The following is a 25836-nucleotide window of genomic DNA, read 5'->3' as shown; positions in this document are numbered from 1 at the left end:
ACTATAATATAAGGCTCCATCTTACTGTCCCCACACAATGTTGCAGTTTCCAGATGGTACCAGCCTGTCTAAATATGCTGGTACAAACGCTGACAATGTCCTGGTATCATCAGTGAAAAGGTGCTGAAGCAAGCACGTGTTAAAATGGCGATGGCTTGCAGCTTTTATATCCCCTCCCGCCCCTTGTGTGGTACCTAATACAGGAGAGTATAACTTGTAAACAAATCACCACTGTCACGTTCACTTATCTGCCACATCTCTTACTGTTCCTTTAAAAAAGAACATCTCGAAAGAAGAAAAAAATACTAAAAAAAGAACAAAAGAAAAGCGATGAATCACCACCACTGCCACCGCCGTGACCGCCGGCGCGCTGCTTCTGCTGCCACTGCTTGCTGCTCCCAAAGGGTGAAAAAACAAAAGCGTGATGCAAGAGATGGCTGAAGGGTGCAAAAATGAAAGGGTGGCGGTGAGGTGGGTGAAGTGGTGACGTGAAAAGGCAAAGGGGAGGAAGCAATTTAGCATCTAATGTGCCAGCTACTATGCCAGATGGCAAAGAAGCACCGTCACCTCAGCATCAAGGGCATTCATAAACCAAAACAAAGCACTGCCACCACCAGTCATGAAACACTTCATCACTACCATGCACCTAGTGCAAAAAAAAAAAAACAAGCCTCTTGTGTTGACAGAAAAGCAGGTCAGAGAGGATGAACCGTTCTTCAAGAACCTTACTTGCACAGGAAGCACATACTCTGATTGCCGCAAATTTAAATGCAGCATATATTTCAAGCATGAAGAGTTCATAGTGAGAATCCATTTTTACATTTTCATGCACCCCGTGTACTTAACACATTTGTAACATTGGTGTAACACTGGTGTGACACTAGTGTAACACTAGTACAACACCAGCCCTGACAATATGAAGGGTAGTCACCGAACTTTTGCCCTAACGAAGAGAAGTCTCCTTGTCAAAGCATTGGCTCCAGCGACATTTTCTTCATTGACCTTTCATCATTTCAAGCCTCCTGACATACTCCTCATTTTCATTCATTCTTTATTCCTTAAAGGCCCCAACAGGAGTATTACATAAAGGGTGGGATAACATAAATAGAAAATTTTATGGTGAGATAAATGCAGACACTTCTTCCGACACTCATGCTGCAGTTATGGGAGTAATTAAAGTACACTAGACATTTAGTGCTTGGCTGAACATCAATGGGATGCTGCAGTCAAAAGCAGCATGAAACACATTTGTATTTGATGTTTAAGTTTCAATTAGTCTGTCACATTATTAATGAACAGTGATAAGAGGAAAGTGTTAAGAAATGGTGACAAAACATTAGTAGGGCAACAGCAGTGTAAAATGTCAATACACAACAGGAGGTGTATTTTGAATGCAGATATCTGTTTATAACACACGTGCAAATGATGCTTGAAAAACTGTAATAAAGGAATGACCCTTTTAGTATCCCCATTGACGAGATGCTAGATGCTGCTGAGGAACCATGACTCAGTACTGGTATCAGTTACCTTTACCCTATTTTGCTTAATTGTACTGACTGATGACACAAAAAAGAGCAAATTTTGATCACAGCACAGATACCTTGTTCTAAAAAAATTGAACAGTAGTATGAACTACAACTACCTGCCACTGTACTGAGTGTCATTAACAATTGGTACTAATGACACGGCAATATCGCAAATGCCAACTAGTTTGCCTAGTAATTAATGATGTCATGAAGTAACTATCGTATATTTGAAATGACAATAAAGGCAAAATTTTAATGACTGCTTAACAGCCAGTACACTGGATTGAGTAATATCGCGAAGGTCTTCAACTGTTGCTCCTGCATTAATATTGTTAAACCACCCCATTTCTGATGTATTTGCATCCTTTCATGCAGCCAACGGTTAGTTCATAGTTTACAAAGTGAGCATATTGTCTGATTAGGAGGGTCCCAACAAAATATTTGCTTTAAGAAAAGAAAGAGCAAATGATCAGAGCCTTATTAGGTAAGTTGTTAACTATTTTAAGAAATATCTAGTGAATTCTCACTGACGACAAAATAATGCAATGGTGCTTTTTATTTTTCAATAGAAGACAACTCAATAGCAGTCCTTGCTTTTGATGTAAACAAATACTTTATCATAGAAATATGCATGTCTCAGAAGGATTTTTCCTAGATCTCGTGGCATCATTGCCATGAAAATTTGCAAAATTGCTAAAATTGCTAGTAGGTGTGGAACATTATTAAAATGTCATCCATTAAGTCAGAGTCGACAGTAGCACCAACAGATCTTCCAACGATGGTTCTAACAGTATTGCCACTGTCAATGCCTAGATGTACTTCATTTGTACTTAAGCCATCTCATTCAAACAGTTGGCATCTTTATGAAGTTTCGAACTGCCATCTATACTGCGCACATAACTTTTACGTGATAATCTAGCAGAATCTACAGAAAATGCACAGAAAATGCACATACCAAATCTCATAATTTAGCTGATGCGTGGCCTTCAGCTTTCCTCTTATTATTTCTGCTGCTATGCACTAGTGAATACGTAATAAACTGGAAGCCAAAGTGCATTCTAAGAGTTGTTTAGTTAGAAAATTTGTACGATCTCAGCGCACGCAAAATAGTAGGCCTCAGCAGTTAACTTGCACATTACTACTTAGAGGAAGACTTTTAATAGAGCCAAATCTTATGCTTAATTGGCAAGTTTAGAAACCAGCAGATTTCATGTAACACATGACTTACTCCAAGAGTGTGTTCAATCTACGCCTGATGCAGCCAGCTGTGCCAGCCAATACTGTTATTGGTTCATTGTGTGCTTTGCCGGCGAAGGCCAGAAAGACCAACATTGCATGTTCCCATTACAGTCAGGCATGCAGAGGGGCTTACCGGGTTAGTCAAAAAGCGGTTGCATGTGTTAGGTGAAGAAGGCGAGTGGCGTGGGGTGCTTCCAAAGGAAAAAAGACGGTGCATGGCAGGGAGCAGATGTGTCATCGCTTAAAAAATATATATATATATTTTTTTCGCATTCTACGAAGAGAAGAGGTGCTGACAACGTTGCTGCGAGAGCGGCGAAGCGCAGAAAAAATCGCGAAGTCTCAGGCAGCACTTGCAGGTCTCTGCACTGCTGACAAAAGTTGATGGGTCGTCGGACACCGCACTTGTATTGCAACGATGCTGCTTGTATGGTAGGAACCATATCGATTCTCACAATGCCAAAAGGCAAAAGTGGCTTAGTAGTGCTGTAGTGTCCGGAAATCCTGAGAAATGTTCCAAATCAACATCGTCGTTAGAGAACTCAGGGCAACTCGAAGCACATGTCCTTAAAAACCAGTGTTGAGTCTGTCACAGTACTTCGTCCTGTACAAAAACAAAGTTATGTTTGTACAGTCTTTGTAAGATTATCAGTGACGGGTAGTATTGTTGAAGTACGGGACTGCGGTGTACTAATATCAAACATGAATATTATTACCAATGAGTTCCTAAATTTTAAGGAAGATTAGAAGGTTTTGAGTTCATTGCATGCTGCTTTCTTCTGCTTCACAGTGGCCATCGCTGCTACCACTGTTTGCTAGTTGCGCTCATCATCTCCACGTCAGTGACATTGCGACAATTTCGCCACCTTGCCGCACCGGCAGCAACGATTTCAGCAGTCCCTCATCTCTCCCTTCTTTAGCCTCTCGTCTACAACCGATTCCTAGTGCTACCATACGAGGACTGTAAGAGAAATGTGGGATGCTAAACTATAGACTTTACATTTAGAAGATCGCAGCGAGGTTCGGGCAAGCGACTCTCTCTTGGGAGCGGCTGTGGAGTTGGCTTGGCTGCCGTTGGCATCGACCCCTGCGCCTGAGGGGGGAAAGAGAGACCACCGGTACACTTTGGCGTCATGTTCGGCTGTTTCCTCAACAGTGAGTGGCGGTTTGCAGACCCCTGTTCCACTGCTGCTGCGTCTTTGGCACCAGGAGGGACCATTCATCGATCGGCGTCCCTAACGGCTTCGAAAGCAACACAAATCTCAAAATAAAATCGAAAAAGAAAACCTTAGCTCTGACAACTCGTTGCCTCTCTTCACTGTTGTGACACACCTCGTGCAATGCCTTTCCTGTCTGTTTTGAAGAGTGCGATTCCACTAGGTTAAAAACGTGTGGCTAGCGTTGGGCTAAGCTCTCTAAATGTGTATTACTAACAGCTATCCTTGTCAGCAGATTGGTTGAATTTACTCTAAAGTAATTAATCAGAGTTAACATTAAAGTTCAAAGTGTTTACCATTGTTAATAGAAATATTGATATAACACCTCCCCTGTTCTGTAGTACGAGGCTTGATGGCTAAATTATCACAATTACTGACTATTGTGGCATTCTGCAGAAATAACTTATCTGCACTCATGGTGCAAAACAAGGACAAGGTTTAAAAGAACATAAGCAAGAAATTCTGAGCCTTTCACACCTAAGAACTTAATTGATCTTGCTCTAAAATGTGTTCTGTGCTAAGCCTAAAGCAAATGCAGTAACGGTTACCATTACTATTAAGCTCTGCAACAACATATTCAAGTTAACATTCTCTCTACACTCACCAAAGTGCAGAAAAAAAGGCTACATCAAAGAAAAAGGACCGAGGCACTAGAGCCTGTAGAAGTATGGGCAACTCACTCCACGGAATGTTTCCAGTCTCGTTCTAAAAGAAAAAAAAAGGGGGGGGGGGGCGCCTTTGCCACCTGTGGCTTGGCCGAGCGCGAAGCTGAGCCGAAGCCAAAGCCAGAAAATGTAAAAACAGGCGGCGCAGCAACCGAAGCTGAAACAATGCAGCCAGCAAGAAGCCAGCGAGGCTTAGCGGCGCACCTGCGTGTTTGCACGCTGCTCGATGGCAAAGGTCGAGAGGGAAAACAATTTATGAATAAAAAGCAAGAGTTGCAAACGTAAAACATAATGGCACGCTGAAGTTCTGTCGACAAACTCGTGGGCAGGAAACAAGACAGGAAGTGAGGCACGAAACACCAACCAAGCACAGCACAGTGGTGCGACAGAAGAAACGAGTGGAAACAACAAACATATAAAAACAGCCCACCCGGGAAAAGGAACAAAATAAGGGTAGAATTAAAAAAAATTAAGGAAGTAAGTAGACACAGTGTTCCTTTTAACACAGCCAGTGAACTTCCATGCATGACAATGGCACAGATGACAATGCACACGCAAGCACTGAAACGAAACAAACCAACAGAAATAACACAAAGGGCTCAAAATACACAGGGGAAAAAACAAAACATTCAAGCAATCAAACGGTTATGCAGTTAATAATTGAGCCAACAACGGTAATGCAGCTCCTTTGATATGACTGAAACACTACCATGTATCATGTACGCATGCAGCAGGCTGGCATATACGCATCTCAGAATTAGTGGAGTCATTTTTCTATTGCTTTTTTCCCCATTTCCTGACTAACAGCGCCAATTTTAAAGATAAACGGTTGAATGAAAATAACTTTTTTACAGGATTACGAATGCTAGACTGAGAGCCCTTTCAACTGCATAAGCTGCGCCTCTTATTCAGAACTTTGGCTGTTCGGATCTGTTGGTTCTGAGTCATTAGCAAGTTTCAGCACTGCGTACGTTGCATCCGTAATGGTGCTGTGTACGTCAAACATCTTGCTTCGCATAGCGCGCACGAGAAGAAGTTTTGCACATGCATTCTACGTGAAAAGTGCCGTTCTTATGTACGTAATGCCGTTATGGACGCTGAGTATCCAGTACTAAAACACACTATTGAAAATATGTAGCACAATAAACACAGACACACAAGAAGGAATAAGACATACAAGAGCTAACATTGTTATGTTGTGCCGTATCTTCTTGTGTGTTTGTGTTCCTCTGCGCTACAAATTGTCAATCCTTTTATTCACTTACCTCCGCACAGCAGGCATCTGAAACTGTATGCAGCGTAAATGCATACAGTGTCTGCCAATTTAGCTATCTTATTTTGTACTTATTCAAAGAGGCACTTGCATTTAAGTTTTCAGCCACCACTTTAATATTAACCCCGTCAATCATGTGTTTATCTCTATGTTTATAAAACATTATTCAAGCTTTTGCTTATGAAGCCTCCGTGCACCGTATAATGTATTTCATTGGATTTTTTTTTAAATGAACTAAGATTTTGGCAGATCAACATTTTCTCCTGGTTGAGAAGAGGCAGCGCACTGCTGTTACAAAAGCAGTTATATCATACCTGAAGTGACACATTTACTAACAAGAAAAGCTATTGGGAATGTAAGTTTATGGTCCTTTGCGGCCACAACAAATGTTAAGTATTTAAGAGTCAGGAATCCACCCAATGGCTTGTCGTGTTGCAACAGTGCATTGAACATGCCACCATAGTGTCCCTGTCCTAAAAACTGCCAACTAAATCTATCACTAAAGCTAGGCTGACGTTAGCAAGCATGCACAATATATACTAGGCTCTAGACATACAATGCAAAACACAAGAAAAAGCCCAAGAGATGAACATACAGCTATTTTAGTTGGGAAACAGCACTTAACAAAACACAGACCATTCTGGCTCAACATAAAATTATCATCCCCTGAAACTTCCCCAGTTAAAGAAAAAAAAAAAGAAATTTCGACACCTCCCTACTTTTACTACATTGAGCAATAAAAGGTGGTGTAAAAATGCTGAATTTTAAAAGGTTAACGCATCTACTGAGTGAAATCACTACACCAGATGCGCACATTACACAAACCGGATGACTCTAGCTGAAGCCGCAAGTGAAATGCTGCATCCCCCAACTCTTAAAGGTTATCAATAACAATGTTCTGTATCAAATGGCGTTTGCAACAGTGCCTGTTCATCTGTCCTTCTTTAGAAAAAGAAGATATAGGCCAAACAAAAAAGAGATGAAGGACCATGCGGGAACAGGTAAGACAATAATGATATAGATATACAAATGTCAGTAGGGATGTCAATATGAAGGAGAGTGGTGAAAAGGCAAGATGGATCTGTGGTCACAACAAAAACGAAGCTTGGAACAAGGAAGCACACACACAAAAATATAAAGGGAATGCATCGTATTACTATTTCGTTCTTTCCTTGTTTGTTTCTGATAAGTTTGTTATGAATAGAAAGAACTTTTCTTAATGAAAGAAAGAAAAGAAAAGACAACTCTCTCGAACTCCTGCCTTTTGTATATACGAAGTGGCACTGCTTCATCCTCTCTTTCGTGCATTAGTGTGATAACAGAAGGTATAAGTGCACAGAGAGAAGCTGTCCCGACTTTTATAGTTAGTGAACTGCCCTTTTGTGGTCCCTTCGCTGCCGATATTGTTGAAACCAACTAAAAAGTGTTAGCTTGACCCAACACCCCACACACCAAGCCATTTTCGTGCCTAATTGAAATCGGAGGATTGGTGTATGCAACAGGGCTTTTCAAATGAGTTTCTTTAACAGATTCATGCTCAGATTACGAAATCGTGAGAGTAGGTAAATTTCAGCTTAGAGTTTACAAACATATGGTCACATGATCTTGTGCTGGGGTGGGGGTGCAGGTTGTTTCTTCAAGTTATATCTCTAGTGCTAGTAGTAATGGCAGCTAAAAGGAGATAAAAGCTCAGTTTACACACGTTACTAGATTAAAAGAAAGAAATGCCAACACACTAACCTGCAAGTGCTGAAATACAGTAGACTCTAAGTAAACGGAAATCTCTTAAACAGAATTGCTGCTTAAATGGAACAACTGGCTTTAAATGATTGGCTTCATACCTGAATACTGCAACCCTGTTCACCTCTCAGTAAACATAACTCCTGTTAAACGGTGCCTACTTTTTTTAGTCTCTTCAGGTTCCGTTTAACGAGAGACTACTGTATTTAGAAAAATGGAAATGGGAATGAGACTGGCCAAAACATGGTGGTGGCAGAAGGAGTGATAGACGAAGCTTCGAATTAGCCACTCATATGCAGAGGAAATGATAAAGAGAATGAAAAGGTTAAAGAAAGCAGGGGTGTGAGGATTGAACGCCTGTAGAGGTTGCCACAATGCTAGGAGTGGTTTTTACCAAACGTCGACAGCCGCATAACCACGCTAGTTTACTAATAAGCGATTGCAAAGATTAGCACAAACTGAAGGCACTAAAACACAGGCAGAGTAATAGGAGATAACCAAGTGATCTTATGACCTGTAGCAGGGCTGCCTATCAAGTTGCTTCTTCCAAACTTACATTTTTCCAGTTTTTCCTACAACCATATTTGAGTAAAACACCCATTACCAGAAAACTGGTACTGCAGTATTCGTCACACGGACATTTTAATTAGAGTTAGGCTACACCTAGTGCTTTTTCTTCTTTCAATGCCCTTTAATATACTTGGCCTGAGATAACGTAACTATTTTGATTATGTTTCTTTCGGCACAGTATTCATGGTCTAAACCGCACTCCACCTATGTTATCAACATGTTTGCTCGGTCACGAGTAGTACACAGCAGGAAAGGAACAGAAATTAGTAAAAAGGATTGCTGTGTTACACTGATCCCAGTTTTCATTTTTTTTTCTTCCTCCCCCCTACCCCCTCTCATTTTTCATGTTGCTGAAGTACTGTTGGACCACTAAGTGTTTACTGGGAAGCACACACACCTTTAGCATACCAAGCAAGAAGGACTTTACAGCTATCAACACGACTCGACAAACAGGAAATTTTTACTTTCCTGAATCCAGTGAATTGCATTCTAAAAACAATTGCACTTTTCGAGGAGTATTTTTATCACACAATTACAAACATGCTCTTCCTTGCTTACATAATCTTACTGTAACGATGTGTGCCCGATACTTGCAGGTCCTCAAAGGCATGCACACTATCTGAAATCGTGATGCGTTTCTCTTTACACGCTTTGAGAGATGAAAGGGAGTGAAGAGTGCATGTGTGTTGGGTGCGGGTCTCGGAGGCTGTGTGTAGTTGCCAGGAGGGCAACTAGATGGTGTGAGTGTCAAGTGAACAGTGAGAGGGCGTGCATGTGCACGTGGGAAAACGGGAGGAAACAGAGAGGAACGCAAGGAGTCGGGCATATGGCACAGCAATAAAGGGTTGTGTGGTGAACGTGGTTGCCGATCGTCAATTCCGGACGAGCCCCTATTTGTCACACTTGACGATCGGCAACCACATTCACCACACAACCCTTTATTGCTGTGCCATATGCCCGACTCCTTGCGTCCCTCCCCGTCACTCTTCTCCAGTTTTCCCACGTGCACATGCGCGCCCTCTCACTGTTCACTTTACACTCACGCCATCTAGTTGCCCTCCCGGCAACTACACACAGCCTCCAAGACCCACACCCAACACAGGCGCACTCTTCACTCCCTTTCATCTCTCACAGCGTTTACCTGCTGGGGGTGCCGCGGCAGTTGCGAGTTTTGCGGACGGCTTGGCGAGATATCCATGTCGGCAAAAGGTGTTCTCTCACTTCACAGCGCAATCAAGCAGATCTGATGGTGCCGACCAGAACACGAGTGACTGGTGTTGGGAGCGAACTGACCGGTGCTGGTCACACACAAGGTATCTTTGTGTCTGGCCAGCCTCCAGAAGATACTCCTGCTTCCAGAGGATAGAACTTTTGCTTGCGCTTTGCTCCAGCATTGGAGGCTCTGTTCCAGTCGTGGATCAGAAGGTGTTTCCCTACGTCAGAGTTGAATGCTCGCTCTCTGAGTCAGTCAGCTGCTCCAAATCCCCCACTGGAATTGAAAATTATTTTGGAAGCTACCAGTTCATCTTCCCTTCTTCGCTTTACGTTGTGGCAAACCTTACAGGATCTCAACGCTCACGGGAGTTGAAGGGAGGGAACCAAAATGAGGGATGTTGGAATAAGTCCAACGGAAAATCAGTGATGTGCAGAAGGTTCCATGAAAGGGAAACTTGTCATCCATCTGAAGACAGCCCAAGCAGCGTGCTGTCACAGGTACTCAACCAGGTGGATGACTTGCCGTACGTTCGTGCATATACTCAGGCCCAACGTAACCAATGGCTCAGGCTGCAAACAAAATTTTTTTTTAGAGAACAGAGACAGATCTATCCATTACCATTTACATCGATCTGCTGATTCAAACAGGTCCTCCAGAAGCAATTATACTTGTTCTTCAAGTGAAGTCATGAAGGCTTTCTCGACTACTCCCCCTTGAAGCGCAATGCAGCTTTGTGGCAGTGGAAACCTCGCCTTCAAGCGTGGCTTCACAAAAGTGTGATTGTACTGCTGTACGTGAGAATCGCACACTCAATCTGATACAAATCACTGTTTGGTAGACAGTCAGACTACGTTATAATAAAGACGCATTTAACAACAAAAAAGCATACCGCAAAGTACCGCAGAAGCACCCAGTTTTGCCCAAGTGCCCAGTATTAAAATCTCCGAAACTTCAGAATTCTGGAAATTATGCGTTAAGCATCACCCCCACCTCCAAAGTTCCAGCATCAGCCAAAGTAGTGCCCCCATTGCGGCTGTTACGAGAGCGCTAGGGGGCGATGACGGGAATAGTATTCAACAACATGCGGTGGAAAGGGAAGCACCGATGGGGGTGGAGATAATCCAGAATAACAATGAACGGTCCTTGAAAGAAAACCCTGTGGTCGCGGGGATGTCTCGATAAAGTACCGTATAAACGCGTGTAAGGGCCGCACCCCGTTTTTTTGAAGTGCATATTCTAAAAAAAAAAAAAAATCCGCGTAAGGGCCGCACCCACACTTTCCTCAACCAATACGTATTCAAAATGCGCGCGCGCGTAAGCTTCTAGGCGTAGTCGATAGATGGCGCAAGGAAACGCAACCATCATCATCGTCACCAGAGTATATACAGTAAAAGCTCGTTAATTCGGATTTCTAGGGACCGGAAAAAATGTCCGAATTAACCGAATGTCCGAATTATCGAATGGTCGAAATAAACACAATAAACGCACGAGTCTTTTCAACATACCTTTACTTAACAAAGTAATCGCGGATGCTTGTGTTTTCGAGCAGAAATTCACGCGGACACAATTTTTCTGAGCCCTTCAAGGTGCTCAGCAGCTCGCATGATGTCTGCAGTACCGCAAAAGTTTCACCCGTCATCCACGCTTTTCGGTTGGCACGGTAATCCACCGGAAGATTGTTGATGCTCTTAAAGCAGCGTGGCCTTTGAACCTTTCCGATAACGAGAAGCGGCAAGCGCTCTGTTCCCGTGATGTTGGGGGATAAAAGTACGGTTACTCGTTCCTTGCTTCTTGCCGCCGATTGAAGGATCCCCTTTCATCACTCTTCATCACTTCTTGTCGGGAGAGCCCGTTATTCAGAGCACGCAAAATTTCTACTTTGGTGGTGAAGGCCTTGGCCTTGTACTTGGGCCACTTCGCCGGCGTTGCCATCGGCGGAGAGTGCGGTCGCACGAGAAGTCGGCACAAAAGCACCAGCATCGATCAAGCTAAAGGAGCCGTACTGAAACTTTCCTCGATAAATCGGTGATCAACGATGCAGCACACCAACGGGAACAAAGCAACAAAAACCACACGCGAAAAAAAAGGCGTTCAACCAGTCTCAATCCAAGCCAAGTCGATAATTGATGTCCATGGCGATGCTGCGTTTGAGCTTCACTTTTGTTCCGAATTGTTCTTTTTTCGTTTTCGAGCCTCGCCAGCGGCCCGAAAGTCGCCGAATTATCCGATCTGCGGTCAAATCTGTCCGAAATAATGAGCGCCCAGTCTCATAGAGTGATGCGTATATTTACAGGGACCATATGACGTGTCCGAATTAACCGATTTTCCGAATTACCGAGAGTCGAATTAACGAGCTTTTACTGTATATATGTTTTTTTGGATTTTATTCATGTTAAGATGTTTGTGAAGTGGGCTAAAAGTTTTAACTTTTTTAGTAGTATTCATAGACCCGCCAACTAAAGGTTAAAGCAGGATTTTATCTTTAGCTTCTCACATCTCTATACAAACGCGCTATCGGCGCTATCCATATCGGCATTAGCATCACCAACTTTGGCATGGCGTTCGCGTTGTTCGGTTTGTGCTAGTTTGTGCAGTTCGGCCAGCCATTTGCTGTAGTTTTCTGCACTGTTCGATGACCTTCGTGCTAGCTTGTTTTCCACACGGCGTTCACGTTTTGGCAAGATGGGCAAGTACCTGAATAGCTACACTGCTGGCTATAAGTTGAAGTTGATCGAGTATGCTCTCGAGCATGGGAAACGTGCCGCCGGCACAAAATTCGACGTTGACGAGAAGTGTGTTCGACGTTGGTGTGCTCAAAAAGAAGCCTTGCGAAACACCAACAGCACTAAGCGCACTTTCCGAGGAGAGCAGTGCAAGTTTCCCGATTTCGAAGAAGACTTGCCCCGCTATCTGACTGAAGTGCGGAATGATGGTCTTGCACTCACAACGGACATTCTGCGTGTGAAGGGACTATCCTTGGCGACTGTACTTGGGTGGATCCTATCTGCGTGGAGCTCGGTGTCGACGGACATCGTGTCCCGAAGTTTTAAAGTCGCCGGGATATCTAACAGCTTGGATGGCACGGAAGATGACTGCTTGTGGGGTGACGGCGCTTCGCAGCACACCATCTCATCTCGGACTCCAAGTCTAAGGACTCGCCGAGTGACGACGACTGAGCACGTATGTCGCAAGAAATGTCGTATACTGCAATAAACGCTCTTCGTTCGCTAACTGGTGCGTTTTTACTTTAAAAAAAAAATGCCTCGTGTATGGGCCGCACCCTGAAAATTGGCCCTCATTTCTTGAAAAAAAAGTGCGGCCCTTACACGCGTTTATACGGTATGCCCGCAGCCGCTGTTTCCACACTTCTTTTGCAATCCGCTAGCCACGCGATGCCCTTCTACATTGTCGCCAGGAAGATCAAAGTCGTCAAGCGGTACCAAGCGTGGGGAAAGAATGTGAGCTGCACCTCTCGGCATTTTATGATAAACAGAAAAAGCATTCGCGAGTAGGACACCAAGTATGACGCCCCTAGCGCTGCCTCGAAACTTTTCGCTGGCTGCCATCTTGGTTTTTGCTGCTTGGACCGGACAAGTGCTCATACCTAGATTAACGCAACTTTCAGCCAAAAGTGGGTTGGGCGCTTCCGCGGTACATAAGGGTATATAAAAAAATTCAAATTATTTTATTCTCGTCACTTCTCGTCACATCTTGCTACGTCTGTGGTCGTCACTGTCAAAGTTCAAACCGCTTCTAGAAATCTTTTCGGGCGCAGATTATATGCACAAAGATACGGCATTTTCCTTTTCAACGATGAGATGTCAATGAGATGGGGGGAACAGTTAGAACCTACCCGCGGTGGGAGCAGCATGACGTGCAGTGGTGGTGGTGGCGGTGGCAGTGGCGTTGATGTTGTTGTTGGCGGCGGGGGGAGGAGAAGGGGCCGGTGTTTTCGTGGCCGACAGGGACGGAGAGAAAAAAAACAGGTCCAGGAGAGACATGGCGCGGTGACGCCGCCCTTTACCTTCTTTCTTGGCCGCCGGCGCCTGCGGACCATTGGTGGCAGCCGAAGACGGCGCCGCTGCCGCTGCCGACGCCGGGCAGAAGTCGGCCGGCAGCACGGGCCCATTCTCAGAGCCGGACGCAGATGGCGCGGGTGTGGACGTCGTGAAGAACGGCGGCGAGCCTGTGGTGGCCGCGTTCGTCGGCGTGAGCTGCAGGCTCGGGTCGGGCTCCTCGAAGGTGATCGCCTCTGCATGACGAGGCGCAGAAACCAGTGACCAAACCAATTCTCACACGCGCTTCTTCATTAGAGAATTTTAGTTTGTCCGTAAACTTCTTTAAAGGGACACTAAAGGCAAATAAGAATTCGACGTGGGTTGTTGAAATAGCGTTCCAGAAACCTCGTAGAGTTCGTTTCATGGCAAGAAAATGTTTAGTTTGAAACTGTGTTTTAGTGGTCTACACACAAACTGTTCTCCTCCGAGAACGCCCTCCTGACGTAGCCATGCCCGCGCCCGACAGCAGGCGCTGCAGCACAATGGAGCAAGGGGCTTTAGCAGAGTGCAGCCAGAAAAAAATGGAACTTGCATCATTCTCACGAGTAACGCCAAGTTCTTTGTTGTATGAATCGGACTGAAATGCACTAGTTACAATTTATTCTGTCTTTTTAATGCACTGAAATGTTTTTTTCTTTTTTGTCATGGGTGGTTTGAGTACTTGTGATTAATTGTACCGAGGCCCTACTACATCATCGCACTTGTGTTCCAGAATGTCCCACTGGGAGCGCAAATAGTGTTCTACGTTTGAAGATATTTAATAGGATATTGAAGATATTCAAGATATTGAAGAACAAATTGTGTTTTGAAAAAGATGGTTACAGAATGTGTGCCAAACAAATGGAAGTGCAGTAGAGTACATCAGAAAATCGGGTGGCATTATAAATTGAGGATAATCAAAAGCACAAGAAACGGGGTTGTGGTGAGACGACTTATATAGGGACAAGGCAGCGCTAGGCACTAATGTCTTGTCAGGCGCTATAAAAAATCTGGTGAGCACTGGCCAAACATGAGAACCGATTACACACAGAGCAATAGACATAAAAGCATGTCTTTTGCTCTTCCCTACAGCTGGAGCGAGACGGGATTACGAGAATATTACTGGAGGAGACCTTCATCCTGTAGTAGACACAGATTGAAGACGATCAGGTTACAGGACTGCACAAGATAAAGCTTGAAATTCACATGTGCAATGCTCGCATACAAGCATCGAAAGGTATCTCACCGGAAAACGAAGCAAAGGAAGAAATTTGTTGATGGCTTGGGTGTGGTGAGTAACGCACCGCTTTCCTGTGTACTAAGTTGCACGGGACTAAGAGGCAGATGCCTGAATGCTAGCTTGCAGGAGCACTGCCAAAAAGTGCAGAAGGGGAGACAGCATTTTATTCGTACATGCTGCAATCAATGTGGCTGCATTCCGTTATTTGACAAGATGGAAATATTAGCTAGACAATCATAATACAAGAACTATCACTGAAGCCCCAGCTATTCCAAAGGCAATGATATCAGTGGAGCTTCTGTAGCTCTGACCGATAAGAACTTATCTAGATTCACCTGCACGTTGGGCACAGTCATAGTTTCGTTCCGCGTTTTTCCGAGATAATAAACTCAGCATGCCAATGCCAGCATGCATTGGCAGGCTGGGTCTTATCAAGTATACGGGGTTATATACCTACATGTTCTTTGTAGCAATGTCAGTTCAAAATCAGCATAGTTTTTGTGTTTATTTTATGTCTGTTTGTGCAATATGCGTACCGAAATGTATAATACCAACTAGCCTGTTCCTACGCCTCACAATGAGGAAGCAGGTGTTCACAACTGCTCACAACTGTTCAGCGCTGATAACGGGTGTGGCATTATCTGCAACAAACTATGACAGGAAAAAAAAAGATGCTATGCATGCGTGAACACACAGCACAGTCACAGCGAAAGCTGGAGGAGCGGCCTTTCTTCTAGAGCCCGTTGTGAACTCTCTTGGAGCGACTACTACAAGTACAGTTGTGAAATACCCACTACGCCATAAATCATGATTTTGCAAAGTAGGAAAGTACCCACTATGCCATTATTCATCATTCTGCGTAGAAGCGAGGTACCCGCTACACACCTGTAAGGCATTATGTGCACTTTGTTCATGCTGTGGCTGATGACGAAGAATTATGGCTGAGCTCTTTGCAATAAATTGGAGGCTCTAAATCACCCTCTCGTTACGCAATTCGCATCGTGTGATGCATGCTTGTTATTTTACTCTTCTATCACGCTATATTGCATCTGCTAACGTGATTCCTTGCCCGACATGATGCCTGTATAGGGTCTTTTGGCGAAGGAGTTTCAAGCAATGGCTCTGTGGTAGAATATTCAAATGCCACACAGAGTGCCTTGGTTTAAATCCCACTCGATCCTGGATATCATTTTTCTCATTGTGTGCGATAGTGTTTACAGACACACTGGCGGCGGAAGCGGACAACTACGCCACCAAAATCGGCTGTTGTTGTGATCTCATAACAGCTTTTGCTGTAAATGAAATCTTAGTAACTCAACTAACAAACAAAGCAAAAACAAGGCAACGATAACCTCACCTGGCTTCTCAGAACCCGTCTGGCGAGCGGCTGCAAACTGCCGCAGTAACGTATCGATGTCCAGGGCGTCGCACTGCTGTCGGAACTCGGCGTGCACCTGCCCCACAAGGGCGTGGCTGCTGTCGAGGACACGCGCATATCCCGCCAGGAACTCCTTCATGTGCTGCAGGTGGCCCACCTCGAGCTCCTGGAACCGCTGGCACGATCCGGCCATGCGCCGTTCGAAGTCCGCCCGCACCACGCCATGCCGCTCCACCAGCTGCCGGTACTCCTCGCATGCCTGTGGACACGTAATGTGGCAGGAGAGTTGAGCAGGAGGCATAATAAACTGTAATTGGATGCAACCTAAAGGGGTACTGACACAAAATTTTGAAGGCGAGATAACTTGTGGGATAGATTTGTGTGGACACACACACATCATCTACGAAATATCAACGGATAATATAGCCTAGAACATATTTAAAATAAATTTCAAAGTGCGTGTCATGCCACTGCACTCGAAACGCGCCTTTGGTTTTCATGTAAACAACCAACCACCCCCTGCGTCACAAATTTGTGTTGGCTGCCACGATCCTTGCAAGCGCTCTCTCCTAGCAGACCTTTTCAACGGAAAGAGGGGGCAGACCCACACGGGAGTAAAAAGGCTGTGTCCTCGCCATGGCAGTGCATTTTGGGGGGTCACACATATTTACAACGTCTCAGAGGGGATTATAGCAGCACTCAGGAAGCTTCTGTAGAAAAGAGTTGTCAACACAGTGCTCATGTGCATGCAGTTTTGTGTGCACATTAGTGATGCAGAACTATCGGTAAATTGACTATCGATAGTATCGATAGATTTTTTGAAGCTATCGATAGTGTAAACAAACTATCGATAGTGCTACTATCGACAAACTATCGATAGTGCTACTATCGACAAACTATCGATAGTGCAATCGGATAGTACCATCGTTAATATTACTATAGCGATATTACTGCCACGCGTGTTTACTGCTTTGTTTTGACGTATTCAGGTTTCACCCACAAAGACTGTTAGCAACGTTTGACGCAGACCGCGCCGTAATGTTTGAGAAGCTTCACAATTGTTTGAGATCATTCTGTTAATACGCGCCGGACGCGAATAGTCAAAGTTATTCAAGAGATTACGTGAGCACCAGCGATAACGCGGGACGGTTTGATGACTGATGTATAAAGGACGACGCGCTCCAACGATGATCAAATTACTCAACGGCTGACGACTGCTCCCGGCGCTATAAGTGCGTAGCATGTATCGCTTGTATTTTGAGCTTTGATTTTCTGGGCACAAGTTCGCCCAAATAAAGAGCTTCGTATTTCCCAGTCTTGCTGCAGCATTCTTCACCGTCACAACCACGTGACAATACTATCGATAGTGGTGTGAATAATGATGTGGTTGCTGGTCGGTCATATTGCCAAATTATTTGCGATAGCCTACTATCAGCTTCGCCTAATTTATGAGCAATTTTTGGCAGAGAAATTATTTATTTCCACAGTGAAAATGACGGACTATATCCATCAATAAATTCGTATCCAAAAGCAACGAGTTACAGCTTACAATTAACTTCTTGATATTTTTTATTTTGAAATCATAAAATGCAATATCAATTTGAAACCGCGCAGTCCCACCACATGTAAAGGCTTCCATTCCGCTACAGCTGAAAAGTTTCACGTTATGATAATGTGTCAGCAAAGCACTCTGGTGAAGAAAACAAGCGTGTCAACTTTCTTGCCCTTGAGCCTGCTCCTCCGGCTCCACTATGTACCACGCGCGCGTTGAACCAAGTTTATTCTGCAGTGAGTCGGCGATGTTTTTATACTATCGATAGTACCATCGATTTTTTTACTATCGATGGCGCTATCGATAGTATTTTTGACTATCGATAGCTCGATAATGACTCAGCTATCGATAGTATCGATAGTACCATCGATAGTTCTGCATCACTAGTGCACACACAGCCAGCTATGTTTACACAAAAACCACTCTGGGTCGCCTCACTCGGCGCTCTCTGAAACCAAAACTGCGACTGAGTGCTACAAAACCCTCTCCAAATATTTAACCATCGCGCGCTCGAGCAAACAAGCTTTGCAGCCGTGATAAGTGGGCAAAATTTTTGCGTCAGTGCTCCTTTAAAGGAACACTAAAGTAAAATATTAAGTCGACATTGATTGTTGAAATAGCGGTCCAGAAACCTCGTAGTGCTACTTTTATGCCAAGGAAGTGCTTATTTTTAAATAAAATCACGTTTTAGTGGTCCGCAGCGCGTTAGCGCACTTCAAGTCACCCGCCTGAAATCAGACTTTCATACGTCACTGCTGCCGTGCCCAACGTTGGCCGCCTTTACTGCGCGGCCGCCGACACTAGTAGCAGCAGAGCAAAAGTAGCGGGACCAACAGCAGCAACAACGGCCATCGAAGCCTTCGAAGCTTGCCGCAATCGCCGCAGTGGATGTGGACGGAGAACTTGACGACGAGACATTGGTGCGCGACGCTGGGCTCCAATTCAGCGACTTGAGCCCCGATGAACGCGGTATGCTGCTGAGGGCTCGTAGTGCCGGCGTCGTTGCATGTGGCATTTTGTCGAACTTTCTGTCAGAGTGACTTTCACGAGCGCGAAAAACACACGCGGCAGTACGCGATCCCGAAACTACCACTGAGACGCGACCGCGTGAGCGAGCAGGGCGCCGGGCGAAGCGCAGTTCGGCAAAAACGGAACCTTTGAACCCCACGCGCCGTTCCCCATGGCAACGACATAGAGGTTCTTTTTTCCATGAATCAAACGAAAACGAACATACAGCATTTTATTACGTCTTTTGGTGCACGAAAGGTTCTTTTTTTTTATTGCTGCTAGTTTGATTACTAGTGATTTATTGTAGGCAGACTCTCATACGTCATCGGGATCACTTCGAAAATGTCCCACTCGTGGCGCTCATCATGCAATACATTTAGCTTAATTTCTCGGTAAGTAGGGCACTGCTGGTGATAAGATTGCCGTTTTAGACGTCATACATTGAGCTTTCACTCTGACATAAATTGTTATTTGCCTTTAGTGTCCCTTTAAAAGGGTCATGAACCACCCCTCAGGCTTGGCGAGAGAACACACCCTACGGAAAGCACACACTGCTATGAACATCTCAGCCAAATCTTGCAGTCGTGTGCATCAAAGAGAGCTTACAAGCAGAGCGTGAAGTTGCCATTTTCACAGGGGGCCCTCTTTTCATACAGAGGCCCGTGTTCACTCTCTTTGGAGATGCTGGCGCCTCCTGTTTGATGTCGAACAGCAGATAGCATGCTATTGGCCAATAGCCAACACAAATCAAAAGAAGTGTTTGGATAAGACGCGCTTCTTGCCACAAGGTGCCGCCACGTGCCGGTGCCGCGCTCCATTGTCTGCTACCATTACATAGTGAGTAACGCTCGTGCACAGGAATCACAGCGGGAAAGAGCAATCACGTTTCATCACGCGTGTTCAAGGTCATGACACGTGCTGACATAAATTCTTTTTTCCATGCCATCCCTCCCTGTGTAACTTTCAGAGTGCTTGTCGTGACGAGGGCAGAGAGAGAGCACTTAAAGCATGCAACAAACCACTGTAACTCCACTCATTCTTGATGGGTTAGAGAAATTTTCGTGGCAATCAATCAGTGAGGTAATAAACTCCGATATAGACAAAAAGTGGTTCTTAGAAAACTTGAAAAAAATCGTACACGACCACTTTAAATGAAAGCAGGAGAGGCCCCACTCGGCTAACCGAAGCACGGCAGCCAAATGCGTCTGCAACTAAAGAAGTAGTTACGTCTAAAACTTCCACTGCACCTTCTATCAATTCATTGTCCATCAAGCCACGTAACTGTGAATAACGAAAACCAAGCTCCTAGAATCCAGTGTCATTCTAGCTCATTCCGTGCTCAGTCACCCGACGAATAGAGGCTCACATTTTTGCATGCGATATTCGCACGACACTCACGCCACAGTCGCACGGGATTATATGTCACTCATTGTCCTGCTGGTTTTTGACTGCCCATAAAGCTTTGCTTGGCAACCAAAAGTTTGTGCCACAGCTTCTGTCAATCACCGTGATTGCATAACACTGTTGCAATAAAACTCATTAAGTTACGTGAAGTGGTTGCCAACCAAAAGTATTTGCTGTTGCAACCTTTTCTAATAGAAGAGTCCGAGCCAAACTTTCTCCTTGAGAAAAGTGTGAACAAAAAAATGCAGAGTCCTTCCACTACCGTGAAGATGGAAGCCAGCAAAGCTGTGGTAGAAGCAGCGGCTGCATTTTATGTGGCAGCGGCGTCACATTGTTTTTGCAACCATTTGCACTTTCAATAGCCGCTCTTCTTCATATGAGCAAACGACGCGTGTCCATCCCATTGCAAGTCCCAAGGGCAACTGCTAATAACAGTACTAGCGCTATCTCTGTGTCACGAGACAGAGGGACACAACGATTGGTGAGAAGTGCTGCCACGGAGTATCGCAACACTTGTGAAAGAGGCATCAGCAGTAGCGAGAGGGCGAGGGCACCTGTGATTAAAGCACTTCATATATAAACAGATATACTATATCCACCGCTGAAAATTTTTGTTCGACACGTCATTTTGTCTATGGATGCGATCTGCCAGAAGCTAGCTACATACAGTTCCGCTGTAAAAAAAAAAAATAAAACAGTGATGACCGCTGCCCCTGACCTTGCGCGCCTTGGCCTCAGCCTTGTCCAGGTCCTTGGGCGAGGACTCCCGCTTGAGCTTCTCCAGCTCGAGGCATCGGGCAGCGTAGGCCTCGCGGGCTTTGGCCAATGCTCCCGTCGTCTGCTGCAGGCCCTGCACCACCTCTAGCGTGGGCGCCTCCTCCTCCTTCACCTGCTTGTGCCGCCGGTGCTGCTCCTCGCAGTAGCGCTGCACCTGTGCACACACCAGCCGACACGTGTGTTTCTCTTGAGGCTCATTCGCACCTACGACTAGCACCAATCGTGCGACCATTCTGGACTGTGACCTTTTCGACGACTAAAAAAGAGACTCCAGGTGAACACCGTTCACACCTGTGCGCGACCTATACCCGTCGCCACACGGATTCGTGTCTGGTCACATTGCCATTGCCCCGTAAAATAAGCTGACGTCCTGTTCCTGTGCATCTGATTGGTTAAGAAGTTTGCCACTGCAGTCACGAGACTGAAAAATCGAGCAGCGAGCGACTAAGCCAAAGCAGTCGCTTTGCAACTAACTTGGTCGCACGACCTGTGCTAGTCGCAGGTGTGAACGAGCCTTTCAAGCACTGACCCATTCAAAATTAGATGTGCATCAATAGAAACTTCAATAATGCTAAAAGAGAGAAGGAATGAAACAATGACAATGAAGAATGTAAAATATCATACACGACACTTAATCATGCATTGGAAAAAAATTTTGGTAGACAACTAAATCGTTCTAATGTAGTAAACATTTTGACAGAGATCTGTCTGGTGGGGTGAAAGAATTCTAGATGCTGAGATAGGTCCAGCCCCAGTTTTTAGGTGGATCCAACATTTTGGGAACCGTTTGATCCACTTCTCAGAGGTTGAGTGTATCAGTTGTGGATACAGTCAGCCCCTGAGGAAGTTCCATCATTTCTTCTCCTCTCATTTTGGCTCCTCCTTTCCATTGCGTCGCGAAAGCCATGCACAATGCGAAGGCCGTGGTGATACAAACAATGCGAGTGGTTTATAAGGTTTAGCACAAATTTGCCTATAAAAGAATTCAGTCTTAAACCCTTTGCGGTCCGCTGCCAGGCCCGTCCCAACAATGCAACACGGCCACTGTGGTTCGCCATAGGGCACAACACGCTGCCCAAATATCACTGACATACTTGGGCACAATATCAATGCAAAAAGACACATCTGATGAGTTTCTCTTGCACAGCTGTTTTTCTTTCACGGTGCTCAAAACTGACAAAATGTTTTCAGGCAAGAGCATCCGGAAAGTCGGTAAAGCTTTCAGACCGCAAAGGGGTTAACACTTCCACTGGTGCATTCTTTATTGTCACAACATGACGTACAGAAAGTGAAGGCCCAGCAGTTCGCATCCCGTTACCGAACTGTGGTTCAGTAAAACCTAGACCTCCCTGTCCCATGAAATACGTTGAAGAAAGAAGTGACCATATAACACTGCACAGTCTTTACTCTGCACCATGATTTGTACTCGGCTACTTTTCCGGACTGATATTCTCTACTAAGGAACACGACGCACCTCCCGGACCAGGTCTTGCAGCTGCGCCACCATCTGTGCATGGAGCGAGGAGAGCTTTTCGGAGGTGGAGCGCAGCACCCCCCATAGGGGTCCGAAGGTGCCCGTCGAGCAGGAGCCGGCTGCCTGGCGGGCAAGCTTCGACAGCAGCTTCGAGTGGGACTCCTCCACCAAGGACCTGCACAGCAGCGGGGGTGGCCTTTCATGAGAGGGCACTGACCTTCTTGTGCGCTAAGGATTAATCCATATGCCAAAACCGTGATTACGAGGCACGCTGAAAGTCGGGAGATTAATTTCCACTACGTGTGGTTCCTTAATGTGTGCACAAACTTAAAGGAGCACTGACACAAAGATTTTACATCCTGTTCTTTCTGTTGCAATAAGTAGCTAACGACCCACTTATCACAGCTGGAAAGCTTGTTTGCTCGAGCGTGCGATGGTTAATTATTTGGAGACGGCTTTAGTCGCAGTTTCGGTTTCAGAGAGTGCCGAGTGAGGCGGGACCCAGGGTATTTTTCATGTAAACATAGCAGGCTACATGAGCACAGAAAACCACTTCCACATGAGCACCGCGTTGACAACTCTTTTCAGCAAAAGTGTCTCAAGTGCTGCTATAATCCCCTCTGGGATGTTGTAAATATGCATGACCCCCCCCCCCCCCCCCCAAATGCATAGCTAGGGCAGGGATGTCAGTTTTTGTACTCCCATGCAAGTCCATAAAGGAGGTGCCCCCTTCTTCTGTTGCAAAGGTCTACTAGGAGAGAGCACTCGCCGGGATCATGGCAGCCAATACAAATTCACGATGCAGGAGGCTAGTGGTAGTTTACGTTAAAGCCAAGTTGGTGTCGATGTTGTGAGGTTGGACGTTTCGCATGCAACTGCGCGACATGCACTTTAAAATTGATGTTAAATAAGTTCTAAGCTATATTAGTCATTGATATTTTGTAGGCGACGTGTATGTGTCTACACAAATACACTATATCCTTCGAGTTATCCCGCCCTCAAAATTTTGTGTCAGTACTCCTTTAAGTCTACCAGCATTCTTGTAATTTGCCTCCACTGTAATGCAACCACCATGGCCAGGAGTCAAACCTCTGTTCTTGTGATTAGCAATGTAAACTAAGCTACCATGGCAAATTTCAGTGGCAGGTTCACATTTGACTCTGATCACATGCAAGTTTATCTTAATGCATCCACAGCTCCTTACACAATGTTTATATGTTCCGCTACCATTAGCAAGATGGCCACAATAGTGACGAATCAAAACTGACACAACAAGCTGAGCAGCAGAATGTTACAACCAACTCAGCCTGCTCAGGATGAGGCAAAACTTTCTGGTATTAAAAATTCACAAATTTAAGATAAAAATACCTTTTTTGAAAATGTTTCGTTAATGAAACAGCCACATTCAGCACACTAATAGTACCCCACTAAAGCGTGCACAAATCATAACTTCCTGCTGCTGGACAAGCAAGAAGAAGCGCTGAGTGAGGAAAAAAAAAGAGATAATAAACATCACTAGCCAATAACAAGTTGTGTGAGTCATGCGTAGATGCATTATACTACCACGCCACTCTATCAGATAACAGCTGTGTCCTGACAATGCAGTGCCTACAACTACAATTAAATCTGTCAGAGGCTCCCCCCCACTATGTGCTGAAACACATCACACTCACTTGACAGCATGTCACTGCCCTACTCGTCCTTTTTCACTTCGATGCGACGAAGTTTTAAAGGCCGGTCATGCTAATCTTTCACAAGTGTGAGAAGCTCAAGTGTTTCTTAAGTAGTTGAAACATTACAAAGTACTAGTACAGAAAAGCATCAAAAGTTTAACGATGTGCCCAACATTTTTTTTTAAATGCCAATCGCTGCAGTAAAGAAAAACAAAGCAATGTTTGTACTACTGTACAGGATGGCCAAACAATTGAATTGAACCAGATGCAGATAACACTCGCAAAGCAATGCTAACATATGAATCCACACAAAAGGGAAGCAAAAGACATACATTGTGCTTTAATGAAGTCATAATAACCTTGCTTGAAGTGTAGATAAAACGCAGTGTTTACAGACGCACTGCCTTCAACTTCTTTTCTTTCAATAACCCTGAATTTTTGCCTTTGTTTTCAACAATCTGAGAACCAAGCAACTAACCTTAGCACAGTGCATCAATTTTTCTTTTATTCCCCCCCCCCCCCCTCCCCGCTACACCTATCTAGAACACCGCAGAAAGTGCTAGGGCACACCCAAAATAAAACACGGGACAGTGTTTTTCACTAAGCATGTAAGTAAGATAGGCTACTTCTCCAAGTAACTCATTCAATGCTTCTGCCGCACCCTCTCCCTAGTACTAACAGACTTTCCACCGTCTACAATGTGTGTACGGCTCGCACAAGTGGGAGTCCGCAGAACTGCGTCTCAGACAAAGCGGCCACCACTCCCAATAAGCAATCACTGCACATCCCGGTCACCCCCAGCAGCTACGATTGCTGCCCTCCCCTTTCAGAAGCAATTGCATTGTTTCAGATGGCCCATTGTTCTCGAAGCCACCGCACGTCAAAGGCCAGTGGGCAGACAAAGAAACGAAAACGAAACTCCTGAATGGAAGTACGGAGCGACGTCGCAAAGGGGACGGAAGCCGCGCTCGAAGATAATAATCGGTCGGCGACGAAGGATGGACAAGTACGGCAGAAAGAACAAACAGGCCTGCCGGAACGGCACGGTGGCTCCGGCAGCTGCTAGGCTTGAGGTTGTGCATTAATTGAACACTGCGGCACTCATTGTCAACGTGGCTACTTGTTCAATTTCCTTCACTGCCTGCTGTCGCTCTTCTTCCTTCGTAGCAATAAATACAGGCTGCAAGTTCAGCACAACCAGCCCTCGAAGTAACTAGCCCTTGTTGAGAAACTGTACTTCCTTGATCTATCAACACACGTTTTATGCTAGTTACGACACGAAGCAACCTCGCTTGTGCTCGAAATCAGACAAATTTGTCTACAGTGGCTGGGATGTTGCAGAGAACTGCATTACAAAAAAAATAATAAAATAAGTACATATTGAGGTGAAGTGCAATTGCAAAGCCACCATTTATAAGATTAACTACCAGTACTGAAACGAATACAGGCTGCAAGTTCAGCACAACCAGCCCTCGAAGTAACTAGCCCTTGTTGAGAAACTGTACTTCCTTGATCTATCAACACACGTTTTATGCTAGTTACGACACGAAGCAACCTCGCTTGTGCTCGAAATCAGACAAATTTGTCTACAGTGGCTGGGATGTTGCAGACAACTGCATTACAAAAAAATAATAAAATAAATACATATTGAAGTGAAATGCAATTGCAAAGCCACCATTTATAAGATTAACTACCAGTACTGAAACGATTAATGAAAGAGTGGCAGAAAATGGGCACGTGTAATCAAAGAACATCAATTATCATTGGTTTTGCTTAAACAAAGGTCTTAAAGAATGAAGTAGAAAGCAAAAGAAAATGTACAAGTGGTGCGTAAGAACGCACAACTC

At 44.9% G+C, this 25836-nt stretch overlaps 1 protein-coding gene across 10 annotated transcripts in view; it reads right to left on the bottom strand.

The window, feature by feature from the left end:
• LOC119404725 (F-BAR domain only protein 2) overlaps nt 1–25836 on the bottom strand; it is a 70817-nt gene that overhangs the window by 33260 nt on the left and 11721 nt on the right. For 4 of the 10 annotated variants that reach the window (XM_049418984.1, XM_049418986.1, XM_049418985.1 and 1 more), the window contains exons 3-7: nt 22317–22491; nt 20784–20996; nt 16081–16360; nt 13300–13698; nt 3766–3858 (exon numbers count right to left, since the gene is read on the bottom strand). In XM_049418984.1, the coding sequence (XP_049274941.1) occupies nt 3766–3858; nt 13300–13698; nt 16081–16360; nt 20784–20996; nt 22317–22491 (1160 nt within the window). The remainder of the gene's footprint in view (nt 1–3765; nt 3859–13299; nt 13699–16080; nt 16361–20783; nt 20997–22316; nt 22492–25836) is intronic. The other 6 variants (XM_037671380.2, XM_037671381.2, XM_037671383.2 and 3 more) reach the window with 3 other exon arrangements.

The sequence above is a fragment of the Rhipicephalus sanguineus genome, chromosome 9 (assembly GCF_013339695.2).
Source record: "Rhipicephalus sanguineus isolate Rsan-2018 chromosome 9, BIME_Rsan_1.4, whole genome shotgun sequence".
In the NCBI taxonomy this organism is placed as follows: Eukaryota; Metazoa; Arthropoda; class Arachnida; order Ixodida; family Ixodidae; genus Rhipicephalus; species Rhipicephalus sanguineus.
Note: the sequence above shows the minus strand (reverse complement) of the source record. Positions and strands in the feature narration are given on the sequence as shown.